At 40.6% G+C, this 13,462-nt stretch overlaps 1 protein-coding gene across 1 annotated transcript in view; it reads left to right on the forward strand.

Moving 5' to 3' along the window:
* Positions 1–1,107: 1,107 nt before the first annotated feature.
* Positions 1,108–13,462, forward strand: part of Clvs2 (clavesin 2) — a 78,108-nt gene continuing 65,753 nt past the window's right edge. The window contains exons 1-2 of the mRNA XM_042262121.2: positions 1,108–1,830; positions 2,391–3,266. Of these exons, the coding sequence (XP_042118055.1) occupies positions 2,878–3,266 (389 nt within the window). The 5' untranslated portion in view covers positions 1,108–1,830; positions 2,391–2,877. The remainder of the gene's footprint in view (positions 1,831–2,390; positions 3,267–13,462) is intronic.

Here is a 13,462-nt window from a genome sequence, read left to right on the forward strand (position 1 = left end):
CCTCTGCAGAGTTTGTTATCCACAGGATCTGGGAATCCCAAGGGATGTACAGTGTACATGTAAAATATATACCATAGACACATACACACACCAGATACATGCATTAGCACACACATATCTATTTATATGACTGATTTCTCATCTCTCGCATTTAAAATGTAAACCAATGGCTATGTGTGTATGGTTTATTCCATTTTCCTGGTCTCTCAGTTATTTCACATGAGTTTAATTAACAAATGGTGTAGTATACCATACCATACTCCTTTCTTTTTTTTTTAATCAATACCATACTCAAAAAAACTGAAAGTAATGCTGTATAATTTGAGAGTATAAAAAGTGTGGCAGTTTCCAGGCCACCTCCTATCCAGAGAATGCAGAACATTACCCCAAACTGGAGTGCAGTAAAGAGTTGCTGCATGGGGTATTTTGAACTCACGACCCTTTCTTACAGTTTGAGTAATGCACACTGTGCTTTGAAAATTGAAAACTCTTCTTCTTCTTCTTCTTCTTCTTCTTCTTCTTCTTCTTCTTCTTCTTCTTCTTCTTCTTCTTCTTCTTCTTCTTCTTCTTCTTCTTCTTCTTCTTCTTCTTCTTCTAATACGTTTCCAGGCACCATAAGCTCCAGGGTTCTCTTTATTTATGATGATTCCAGCATAAAGATGCATCGCAAGGGAAAAAGCGTGGCTCTAGAAGTCACTGAAAATACAATGTATTAGGAGTCTCCTCCACCCCCACTTCTGCCCTTTAACAATTGTGATTCTTGTGGATATTGTTGATTTTTGCCCTGATTGCCATTCTCATCCTCAACAGGAATTTAGTAGGGAGAGTTTGCTGCCGAAAACAAATGCGGGTAAGTTCCCCCAGGGGAGCAAACGCCAGCAATACGTTGAAACCTCTGTGGTCTTCCTTAAAATTAAATAGCTGTGTGTACAACAAAAACAGAAATTACAAAATGTTTCCGCACTCCTTTCGCCTCAAAAATCACTCCCTACAGGAACCAGAAAAGGTCTGTCAGCCTCAGTTACTGAGCAAGAGCAGAGGCTACTCTGCAGGGCACTCCGGGGGTCAGGCACACAAAGGGTGAGCGAGGGGTGTGGGGGAGGCTGTGAGGCAGTGACTGTCCCTCCTGGTCAGTAGAAGCCCGCCCCTGGCTGGGACCTGGGAACCTGGAACAGGCTAAACTTGAGGCTCGGGATAGAAATTTGAATGCCTCCCAAATTGCGGTCCTATCCCTCAGAGGCAGGGAGAGGAGCGGAGTGCGTGCGCGAGCGCTTACGTCGCCTCGAGCTCTGTGCTGGGATAATCAGGAGTTGGGCTGAGCCGAGTCCTCTTTTAGCAGCAGCAGCCGGCACAGGAGTGGCAGCAGCAGCCCCAGGGACGCGCGGGACCCAGCGGCTCGGAGCGCACGGGGACAGCTGGTGCCGGGGCCGCGCCAGTGCCACCGCTTGGGCGCACAAAGGTAAAGGCGGCCGCAGCCCTTGTGGCCTGCCTGGTCCCGGCGGCGTTCCGGTCCTCTCCCTCCTTCCTTTCCCGAAGGCGAAAATGGCTGGGCCGGGCGAGGACCTGGGACAGCAGTGGTCCTAGCTCAGCGGGTCCCCACCCTTCCTGCTGACAGAGGCGGCGGGCTGTCCTTGGATGAGGTGGCCGAGGCTGCTCCTTGGCGAATCCTCAGCCGGGTCGCAGCCACCGGCTCTCTCTGCTTGCTCCATCCCTCGGAGAGGAGTTGATGCTGGCATCACCCCCGCCACCGCCACCACCTCCGCGGAAGCCAGTGCTGATGGATGCTGGGGAGTGCCGCATTGCTTAATGTCCCCGCCTCCGGGTTTGCTGGTAGGAGCTGGCTGCTCTTTCTTCTTTCTGGCTTTGGGGGCGGTGGGGCGACGGGGGTTTGAGGGGGGGTTAGCAAAGATAGAGACATTTCTATTTCATTCTCTACAACTCCCTGCACCCACCCTGGTTTTGACATGTATGCTCCCAGAGAGGTCTCCTCCCGTCCTTATCCTCACCCTCCACTCCCTTGGCAAGTGCCCTGAAATAAAGAGATAGACTAGGCAGAAGTTGGGGCGGGGGTGGGGGAGCCCACGCCCGTGTCAACGGTACCCAAAACCCAGCTGGAGCCTTAGGAGATCACGGTGTGTGGAAGAGGGCCCGAGGGAAGGGTGCACACTATCTGCAGTCTCCCCTAATTGGATCACAATAACCTAAAGTAAAAATCGCCCAAAGATGTCCTGTAAAAATAGCATCTTTGAATAAGCAGAGGGAGAAACGAGCTCCCTTCCCTTCCCTTCTCTCCTTTTCTTTCTGTCAAAGACTCTCCCTCCCCGCCCTGGAGCTCAGCGCTGAAGAGCCACCTTATTATTAATCAGAATTCCCCTCTTTATCCGTGGCAGGCACATCCTTCAGCGGGGACGCAGCAGCAACCCGGTGTTGGGGCTGAGATGTGCCTGGGGTTTGCTTTCCTTGCATCTTACAAGACAAGAGAAGAAGACAGAACCAAGACCCGAAGCGCCCATGCTAAGTGGAATTAGGGTTTCATTCATTCTTTCTTTTTTCCCCTTTTATTCAGAGAGATAAAGGGCAAGAGGCAGGCTTTCAGGGCCTGCCCAGAGGCCCACTTTTAATGGGAGGCGTTGTTTTTTAGGGGGGCTGGGGTTAGAAGTTTAGATACTCTCCAGCAAAGCTGTGGGGTGGGGAAAAACAGGAGCAACAGGGTACTTGACTGAACGCGAAGAGGAACCATTTCCTGTACAGGAGAGGAAGCAGACAGCAGCTAGGAGGACTGGGGGCCTGAGTGTGGTGTGGAGGTGGCAAGGGCCAGGTGTGTTGTTGGACACAAAAGGAGAGCTTCAGGGTGGACAGCTTGGGCACAAGGTAACAATGACTCATTTGCAAGCTGGTCTCTCTCCTGAGACCCTGGAGAAAGCTCGCCTGGAACTCAATGAGAACCCAGACACTCTGCACCAGGACATCCAGGAGGTGAGGGACATGGTCATCACTAGGCCAGACATTGGCTTTCTGCGCACCGATGACGCTTTCATCTTACGCTTCTTGCGGGCCCGGAAGTTTCATCACTTCGAGGCTTTCCGCCTCTTGGCCCAATACTTTGAGTATCGGCAACAGAACCTGGATATGTTCAAAAGCTTCAAGGCTACTGACCCTGGCATCAAGCAGGCACTGAAGGATGGCTTTCCTGGGGGCCTGGCCAATCTGGACCACTATGGGAGGAAGATTCTAGTCCTTTTTGCTGCCAACTGGGACCAGAGCAGGTAAAATCTAAAATTTTACTTATGATCTTTTGACCCCTCAGTTTTTTAGAGTTTACTTGGAGGAGTTTTGGGATGTTGCAGCTCTGATGCTTTTGGTTATTTGGATGGAGGCGAAGGGGACACGGGCCTGAGAAATGAGCTTTGGGTCTGCTCCCTGGGAAGAATTTGTATTTTTACTTTTTAAAACTTCCTTCTCTGACATAGTTTCTTCTGTAGCTTTATGTGCTCCCAAACCATATTATTATGCTGAGAACTAAATCACAGCACTGCTAAATAAAACTTCTAAAAATTTTGGGCTTCTAAATCCTCGTGTTTAATAATGTGGAGAAAGGGGGAGAGAATAGAGACAACTTTTTCCTTCTTCATCCTCAAGAAGTTCTTAAAGTCAGCTCCTCGCCACCATTGTCATTATCATCTTTCCCTCTCCCTCTTACTGACATTTTATCTCCCCCAAATAGCCTGGTGCTTAGCCAGGAACAGGCAGTTTTATTGCTTGGGAATTTTTCTGCTTGGTGATGTGTAGATGAAGGCATAATATGATAGGTGTCACTTCAATGAGAAGGAAGAGTTGTACCCTCTGTCGCCGAGCATGCTTAGTGACACTGAAATTAAAGGCTGACTCGTGTTTATGTTCTACACCTGTCTCTAATCTGAAGGGCATGCTTCCTGTCTCATGCGATTGCTCATCTTTTGGAAGTGGGAAACTTTAAGATCTATCAGCTGGTAGACGCTGAGCTCGGGTGCTGTTTAGTAGAAGAGAAATACTACTCTAGAAAAATGCTGACAGTGACGTTTCTATGTCCTTCACAACTATTTTCTCAGATGGAAAGACATAAAGATTATAAAAGGCTCTTGGGTAAGGTAGTTTCCATCAAATACCAAGTTAGACATATTTCATAGCATTTATGAAACCAGTTGTTAAGGCATTTGGTGTCTTTAGTTCTGTGAATGGTGTCTTTGGATGCATCTGGTTAGTTTAAACTATTTCTGGAGCAATGTAAATAATTTCTGCAGTTAAAGAGAGATCCAATAACTCGAACAGATTCCTCAACAGACTTCTGAGAGTATTAATAGTATGTTAAAATGTAAATGAATATTTTAATAGATTTTACCTTTTAATTGGTCATGTTTTCCTGCAATTCTAGGTTGAAAGGTTCTACTGATATTTTTTTCTAGTAAATATAAAGATTAACTGTTATCTGGAGAATCACAGAGTTTAGGAACTCACAGAAAGGATTAGCTACAGGATGGGATGAAGTACCCTTGCTTTGGTGAATCCTATGGCTCTTATATTAATTTTTTTTGGGTGTGGAGTTCAGGTAGGAAACTTCAAAGGATTATGCAGTTCAAGTCATTGACTACATGTTTTCTGTGTGTGTGTTTTTTCTTTTAATGTAAGAAGTTCACCGTAGAATTATGCAAACCATTTGTGTCTATCAAAATGTAAAAATTAAATTGACACAGAGCCTCATATCCTTTATATCAGCTAGATTAGAAATATATTCATTGAGCTATGGTGCTATGCTATATTGAATGTATGTAGACATTTTATATTTCAATATATCTTGAATCTGTTTGAAGTCTTCAGAGTCAGGTTTCACACACACACACACACACACACTCTCTATTGTTTTTTTTCTGTAAGTGAACAAATATTATGCACACTTTATAAATCAAACCAAAGTGAATGTTACTTGCAGTTCTCACGTGTGTAGGAAGAGTTATTTTGACTATAGGAAATAGAATGTATTTTAGTTGCTTACTGTATGCATTAATAAAAAAGACAGGCTATTAATCATCAAAACTCTCCCTGAAAATCTATAGTGGGAGGGAATTTATTGATTGGCATGTAGAATTATTTTCAATAAGCCGATACAAGATGATAAGTAATAATAAATGCTTGTGCAGTTAAAATTAAAATGAGAAGACACATTTTATGGACATGTACTATCAGGATCTATACCTCATCTAGAAGGCACAGTGCATCAACAAGAAAAAGATGAACCTGGTTTAGGGATTGTGTAAATTTCAGATATTATTTTCCTTCTTTGCTCATAAAATAAAATAGTTCATTTTCTTTTCTTATCTATACCAAGTTTCAAATCAATACATACTGATGGACAGGGACACAGATAAACTGTTCTAAATCTTGGCATTCTCTGGAAGCCTTCATCTTCAGGATATATGATTAAAGAGTGCTGTGATCTCTGCCTTAACATGGAAGGGAAGCTGTCTCTCTCACAGTGCCTGAGCCTCCTCAGGTCATTTCAATCTTGATTTCCTCTTTCTGTTCTAAGTCCCATGGCTTATCTTACTTGACTCCTGTAGAAGTCTCTGGTACTTTCTCTATATGATAACTTGGTAATAGTGCTCTGTTAGGTGCCCATGTCCCATGCCACGTTCTCCTATTCTCCAGCCCTCTCTTGCTCTGTGGTTCAGGTATTCACACTTCCCTTTCTGTCGTCTTGATAGTCCCAAAGCACCTGAGTTCAATAAGCCTGCTTGTCTGAACTTAGCTCTGACCACATCCCTTGAGTTGAACAACTGTTTTTAAAAAGTAATGTTGTTTTAAGGAAAGAACAAGGGGATTGTAAATGACTAAACAGGGAAATTTCAGACATTGAGAAAAATCCACAACCCACATAATTTAAGGGGATAGGGTTTATATACAATTTCCCAAATACAGAGGTAAAAAGAAAATGTATGGATTTAAAAAAAAATAAGCCAAGTCCATTGAAAGTTAATCTGGTAACAGAAACATCTGAACTAGAAAGTAGAAAGACTCAGAAAGAACCTGAGTTGAAATAAAAGTGTCACATTTTTTACCAAAAATTCTAAGTGGGAACTTAGCTGTGACGAGTTTTCTCCTGTACTGTATAAGGAAGAAAAGTTTCGATGTTCCCCAGGACACTGAACCTTTAAGTGTGAGAGGCAAGCATAAATAAAATAGTGACTTTTTCTACTGAGATACAGCATAAGTTAGTTTGGACTTACTATAAAGAACTAAACCATTTCTCAAAACTTTCTGAGACATGGAGTCATCAAGAAGATTATGTGAAGCATAATACTTGCGGTATAGCCAAGTGATTTTTTTTTTTTATGAACTGGAACAGATTTAGATGCCATGCGTTTCATCGATCAGGCTACACCTTGGAAAATTCACACAAATTTATCTCCTTTCTTTCAGATCGTCTAACATGACTTTTGCAAATAGAAGTAAACACAAGGAAATTATAAACAATCTGATAGTCACACTGCATCATTGGTTGTTCTTGGACCCTGGATATTACACGCTTCACGTGCTTCTGCGATGATAGTACCTTGCTTAGGACTGGTAGATAAATTCAATTTTCTTCACCAGATTTTGTCAAAAGTCTGGGACATTGGTCCATGGAACTAAAAGAGATAGCTTCTTGAAGAAATGAAGCTTAGAATAAAAAGGGAAAGCATTCTAGGCCTCAGATGATAAGAGCAAATATCTGAGAAGTTGGACTCCATAGATAAAAGCTGTGGAGATGGCTCAGTATGTAAGAGCACTAGCTACAAAAGCAAGGTAACTTACATTCAAATTCTAGAACCCATGTAAAAGCTAGACACACAGCCTGTGCCTCTGCAATCCCAGAGCTCTTATTTGTAAGAATATGATGCAGGGGAATCCTTGGAAACTCATGGGTCAGCTTGTTGTACACAGTGGCAAAACTACAGATACCCTGTTTCAAACAAGATGGAAGATGAGGCCTGGCACCAAAAGTTGGTAACTCTGACCTCTACTTGTGTCTTTATAGTGTACATCTCACTTACATGTACACAGAGGGGGACACTCCACGCATGGACAAATAACTGTTACTGGAGATACTCATGAGTGAAGTTTTGTCATATGAAATAGAAGATGACATATTTGGAATTGGCTTGTATATTGCCAAAGAGCTAACTATTAATACTTTTGTGGATTACAACAAGCTTACAGGGCTGTTCTTTATATTCCAAACAGTCATTTATCTGAAACCCAGCTTACAGTCTTTAGAAAACAATGAAATGCAACTACAATTTAAACAATTTTTATAATTGTGGTAATTCAGAGTGTACTACCCATCCTGTTCTTGTTTTGCCACAATGATTGACTATCGCATACAGTATTCAAGTTCTGAAAGTGGTAGACAGCAGACTGTTCAGATATGGCTTTGATCTTCTAAATTTTCCAGAAATTTGTCTAATTATTCTTGCACATTTATTGGTATTGTATAGCTTTTTCTTAGAAAAGAAACAATGTAAATGGACAGCTATTTGTGGTTTCTCTTCAATTTATGACCATGCTCCTTTTTTCCAAAGAGTGAGGTCAACAAAATACAGATTGCTCAGTCACCTAACACTTTAAAAAGAAAAAGCCTCAGAGCACACCAGCTTGCTTAAGTGCCAGGTGCAATGATTTGCTCTTCCTTAAAGTTCTCTAAAAGATGTAAGTTGAAGTAAAACAAAAATGAGTATGTATAGATTGATATAGTCATGGGCAATTAGCCAGAGAAGTAGGGAGACATGCTTATAGCAATCCTTAAAAAAAAGGCTCAGTGGTTTGGTCTGATTTTAAAAGACTTCCTTTCACAGATTACTGGAATGTTCTCAGCTGAGACATTATTGTCAAGTGCTGTGCAGACAAGGCACCTTCACCAGCTGGAAGGCACTGTTGTGTGATGTATGGGTGGGTTTTGACTAAGTTGAGGCTAGCAATGGTTGATGGGCATTATGTGGAATTTCTGTCCTGAAAGAACTCTCATAACTGTAAAGAAGTTCTCTCAACAGCATTCTGGGAGCAGCAACTGACGCCAAACAAAGGTACAGACCATGGAAAACTGAAGGTGATATAAAAAGTTGTCTTGGGAAATGTAAGGTGACAGATTCCTGAAAAAAAAAAATAGGACAGTCTCTTAAAACTGGGCCAATTATTCAGCAACTAGTGAAATAATACTAAAATAGCAGCAAACACGAGAGAAGCCACCCTTGCTAGCATGCTGACTAGGTTTGATTCAGGCTGTTCCCATGTTACAAAAAAGCAGCTTTAAACAAAGTTGGAAGAGTAGCAAAGGACTTAAGTTACTACAGGATGACTCAAATGAAATATTTAACGGTATATCAACACAGGAGTCAACACCTAGTACATAGGCAGGTTATGTTTATTAAATGAAAGAATTCCTTCCATTCCAACAAAGATTGAGCTCCTTTAACATTACTGGGAATGGATACCTAATTTCACTATTATAACAAGCAGTGTTAACAGAATGAGGAAAATCTATTCTGGTCTGTTATGTCCTTATAATAGTAAGCAACAAAGTGAGTTATTAATATTTCATTCAATTTGATTTAAAATTATTTCCATCGGCTATTTGTTTTTTATCTAAAAATGTGTAAGTATTAAGGACAAGTATAATCATATAGCATTTGCTTTGTAATGTTAAAGGATATAGAGCTTTTCTGGAGCAAAAAGTGAAAATCCAAAGAACTAACCACCAGTTGGGTCTCAAATATTTGATGAAGATACTATAGACTACTGTTAGAATTGGGGGCATCAGAGCAGCTGTGAACTATTCAGTTTTTGTAGGAAAAAAAATCAGCTATCTAGTTAACTAAATTTATTCTTACTGTTCCCAATCATCTACCCACCCATCCACCCATCCACCCATCCACCCATCCACCCATCCATCCATCCATCCATCCATCCATCCACCCACCCTTCCTTCCTTCCTTCCATCCATCCACCCATCCATCCAAAAACACTTCTGCATCTTGCATCCACTAGGTTATGAACTTTCCCTGGTTTCCTTTGACTAGTATGTGGATTAGTCAGTTCCGTTTGTGTATAGATAGTTGTCAACATAAATCAGCCTTAATATTTAAAAAAATCCATTTGTGATTTTTTTTTAAAAAAAATCTTGCTTAAACTTCAGATTATAGAGGAAAAGGAGGACAAAAGGCTAAGGTGAGAAAGAAATGTTCTGAAAGCAAAATCTGTTTGTAGCAAGTGATATTTGCTTAGAGTAGCTGGTCCTGAAACTTTGGCTTTTGAATGTGCTTTTGTTTTCTCCAGCATGAATCTGGTTTATTTTCTGTTGCTACAGGTGGATTTTTTCCCATTTTTTTTCTCCATAAACTGGAATTTTATCTGTGTCTGTCTCATTCCAGCGGTTCTGCTGTTCTTACCTACATTCCCACAGCAGCAAAATGAAAGCAAGACTGAGGTAGCTTATCTGGGCTCGGAGACAGAAGCCCAGCAGACGAAAACAAGAATGTTTTATTTCTTCCAAGGCTTGTAGACCAAGCCATTTCCATCCTGCCTCCTTTGAATGTGCTACTGGTTTTCCTCTACCAAATCCCTTACTCTGGCTAGGTTGAAGAGTACCTGGTTCAAGAGGAAGGTGCCACGTTGTATTGACTTCCTGATCTCCTATCATCTGACACATACATGCCATTAAGACACAACAATGCAGATCAACTTCATTAAACTGTGTTCTAGGTATAAGACATCAAAGAACCTTGTTTAAAGTGGTGACGGAAAGACGCTGGCTTCTAATCTAGGCTCCCCTCTTTCTTCCCATGAAGATTCTGGGAAAACTTTAAATTCTCTGAGATCCATATTCTCCTCTACAAAATAATGGGCTCAAACCTGTGCTGAGACTTCATTATTATGTCAAGATTAAAATAATATATTTGAAAATGCTTTGAAAATTTTAAGTATTACCCAGATAGAAGTATTATTATTATTAATCATTATTATCATGCGTGGTAAAATAAAACGTCTAGATGGGTTCATCAGCTTTAGCACTAATGATACGCTGCAGCTTCAGTAAAGCCAATTCTTTGCCTTTGTTTCAACCTCAAGCACCTTTCTAACAGGAAATGCTTTCAACATTAGAAAAACGTGGTTTAATGAAAACTGAGGGGTTGGGCTAGCCTTAATGAAGGGTTTAATAATGGCTGATTGATTTAGTGACAAAGGGAAATTGCTGGCTGTTGTGCTGTTCAGTGTGAAACCGAGATGCTAGCGCATATTTCCCCTGTGATACTGAAAAGGTTAGAAAGTAGAGGACACAACCCATTTGCCATTTTAGTTGGTCTTTGCACCAAAGAAGGGCTGCTGTGGACTCTAGGAGGGAAACATTGCCCAGGAAACTACCAAAAATTGCATGGCTAGAGGCAGTAAAAGAAGCCTGCTTGGTCACTTTGAGTGCTTTTGAGAAGCACCTTTTGGAATTCACTTCCTGGAATTAACTTCTTTAATTAAAAAAAAAATCAAAGTTTCATTTTTCTTCCCTACTAAGCAACATTGTGTAACTCGTTATTTCCTATTTAGGTAGCTTTTTATTTTGTCCTTTGGAGGGAGAGGGAAACATGAAGTTAATGATATAAACCAAATATTCACACCAAAATAATGGCAGCTTGTTTTCTTCTGTATGGGGGATACAAACAGTGTACTTTGTATCCTCTGCAAATAATTTGATTTTTGCCTAGAATATGAGAGGACTGAGTGTGCAGGGCCTGTTGCTGTTGTGGTGATAACAGAAAGTAGTATCACATTGAAAAACACAGCTCCAACGGTAAGATTAGATATCTGAGGTCCAAAGACAAATGAGAATTTCTTGTGAGATACAGACTTGTAGTGGAGAAGGCTGCCAATGTCTCAAATAGATGGAGACAAGCCCCCATAGCAGAGCAAGCTGAAGGTGAGAAGGTTATAACTTAAGGAAAATGAAAAGCAGTGGCATCTTCAATAAATTGAAGAGAAGGAAGAGCAAAGAAAAACACCACTGTTTTGGGGTACATTTCTTGTGATAAAATCTCAAGTGTCTGGAGTGAGCTTGCTATATGTGAATCTGTAAGGTAAGAAGTAGTATTTTTTTTTTTAAGGACATGGTGAGATTTTTGGAAGAGTTATGGGTGATTAGTGTTACATGTGGGTGTCAAGAAGACCAGTTTTACAAAAGAGAGTAGGTAAGCTGTCTGGAAGAGAAAGAAAGGAGGTAAAACAAAAAAAGAGGCAGGGTACCATTATATTGGGTAGTGGGGATAAGACTCTAGTGGAAAGGAGTCATTGGATACCAAAGATACATGAATATATAGAGAAAGGAAGAATTGGGTTTTAGTGAATAAATGTAGAGGCAAAAGGAAATTTAACAAGGTGTTATTCATTAAGTGCTTGATGCAAGCAATCCCAGAGGGAAAGTTTGTTTGGGTGACACAGTAATGAATTCCATTAATAAGAGATAATTCGGTTAAAAGGGGTACTGGAGTGCTGGTATTTACACAGCAACTGGGAAGATGGGATGTATCTCAGGAGTGACATTGGCTCTGGGCCCACCAGTAGGGCATTACCTACTATCTTGGCCAAAGGTACAAACATGTGACTTTGGAAATCTGTGAGATACCCCATGAGGAAAGCAGGAGACCAAATTCGACTTCCACGTTAGGGATACTGGAGGAAAGAGTGGAAGAAAAACTAAAACACTGTCTAGAAAAGTGGGACAAGAAAGAGTTCAGTCTCAGCAGCAAAGATTATTGTAATCGTTCTTCTTGTTTTCATTACAGGCCAAGTACCACTAAATGCGTTACACTTCATTTATTTCATTTTTATCCTTATAAAATTTTTGTGAAACTAAGAATATATGCCAAAAAGTGTCCAAACATCAAGTGTAGAGTAAGTGAATGTAGAAAGAAAAAAGTATCTGCAGAAATCACAGAAGTTAGCACCCGTGTGGAGTCTGTGGTAGGCACAAAGCTACACGTTTTACATTCTGTCCTATGAGGTCAATGGTATTATCTCTGACTTTGAAAAAGGGAGTGAAAACTTAATGGTATTCAACAACTTCTTCAGGGCACAAAAGGAAGCTGGGATTAAAGAAATAAACAACAGTCCCCACTTTGATTTTGTATTTTGTATGGCCATAAGTTTTAAATTATGATATTAAGTTAAATAAAAATGATCCCAACTTATGAATTAAGGGATATATTATACTCTGTAAGGAAGACTGATTTTTACAACTGATGGGCTTCAAGAGGAGTTCAATACTTTCTGACAACATAGTGAATAGAAAGTAGCTATGGCTGTCATTGATTTTTAAAAAAGATATATAATAGAAGGTTTAATTTCCTTTGAGAGCAATGGTTTACAGGGTATCCTACCCTTTGTTAAAAATCATGATTTCTTCTTAGTATGTGTTCTGCATCTTTCTTTCAACTGATTCAAGCCTTGGTTTATGCTATTTTGGGAAGCACAGTTGGTAGTCATGAGCTGCAACAGTGTGCTAGGTTTTAATCCATGACTCTTTCCTAGTACACAAGCGATGAACAGCAGTGGCGGTTCATCTTGGGTCTACACCCCAAATATGAACATGTGAAACATTTCATTTTAGTGGTCTTTAATTAAAAAAAAAAACCAACATCATCTGAAAGTAACTTTTAAAAGAAAATGATGGGAAGATATCTGAAGAGATGATTTTTTTTTTAAAGTAGAGGTTATGTCTCTGTGGATGGCATTTTACAGGCAGTGGCAGGAGCCTGTGTTATAATGTTCCGTTAAGCAAGAGCCTGCTGAGTTGCTAATGGTGAGAATATGACATGTTTGACAACAGAGGCCCAGAGGAAGTCGGAAGTGTTTTTGGCCTGCCCTCTGAATGCAGTTAGCTTGGAACCTTTTAATGTTTCATTTCTCAAACTTAAAAATTAAAATGCTTTATTTATATCAGACCATTTAGTTACCTTTTTTTGGAGTTAGACATTGAGTATCTTTTTTTTTTTTTTTTTTTTTTTTTTTTTTTTTTTTTGGTTTTTCGAGACAGGGTTTCTCTGTGTAGCTTTGCGCCTTTCCTGGAGCTCACTTGGTAGCCCAGGCTGGCCTCGAACTCACAGAGATCCGCCTGGCTCTGCCTCCCGAGTGCTGGGATTAAAGGCGTGCGCCACCACCGCCCGGCTTGACACAGTTTTGAAAGACCATGCTCTAAGTATGTTTTTTGAAACAAATCGTCTTTTGGTTCATCCTTACTGGGTCGATGTTTAATTTTTTTTCACTACATATAAATTCATTGCCCCCTTGTAGCATACTTCAGATTTAAATTACATTTTATAATGTTTTCATATCAATGATATTTGAGATCCTTATGGGTAATGCAAGGATAAATCATCCCCATGAGGGAATATCCAAATTAGGCTTT

The sequence above is a fragment of the Peromyscus maniculatus genome, chromosome 16 (assembly GCF_049852395.1).
Source record: "Peromyscus maniculatus bairdii isolate BWxNUB_F1_BW_parent chromosome 16, HU_Pman_BW_mat_3.1, whole genome shotgun sequence".
NCBI lineage: Eukaryota > Metazoa > Chordata > Mammalia > Rodentia > Cricetidae > Peromyscus > Peromyscus maniculatus.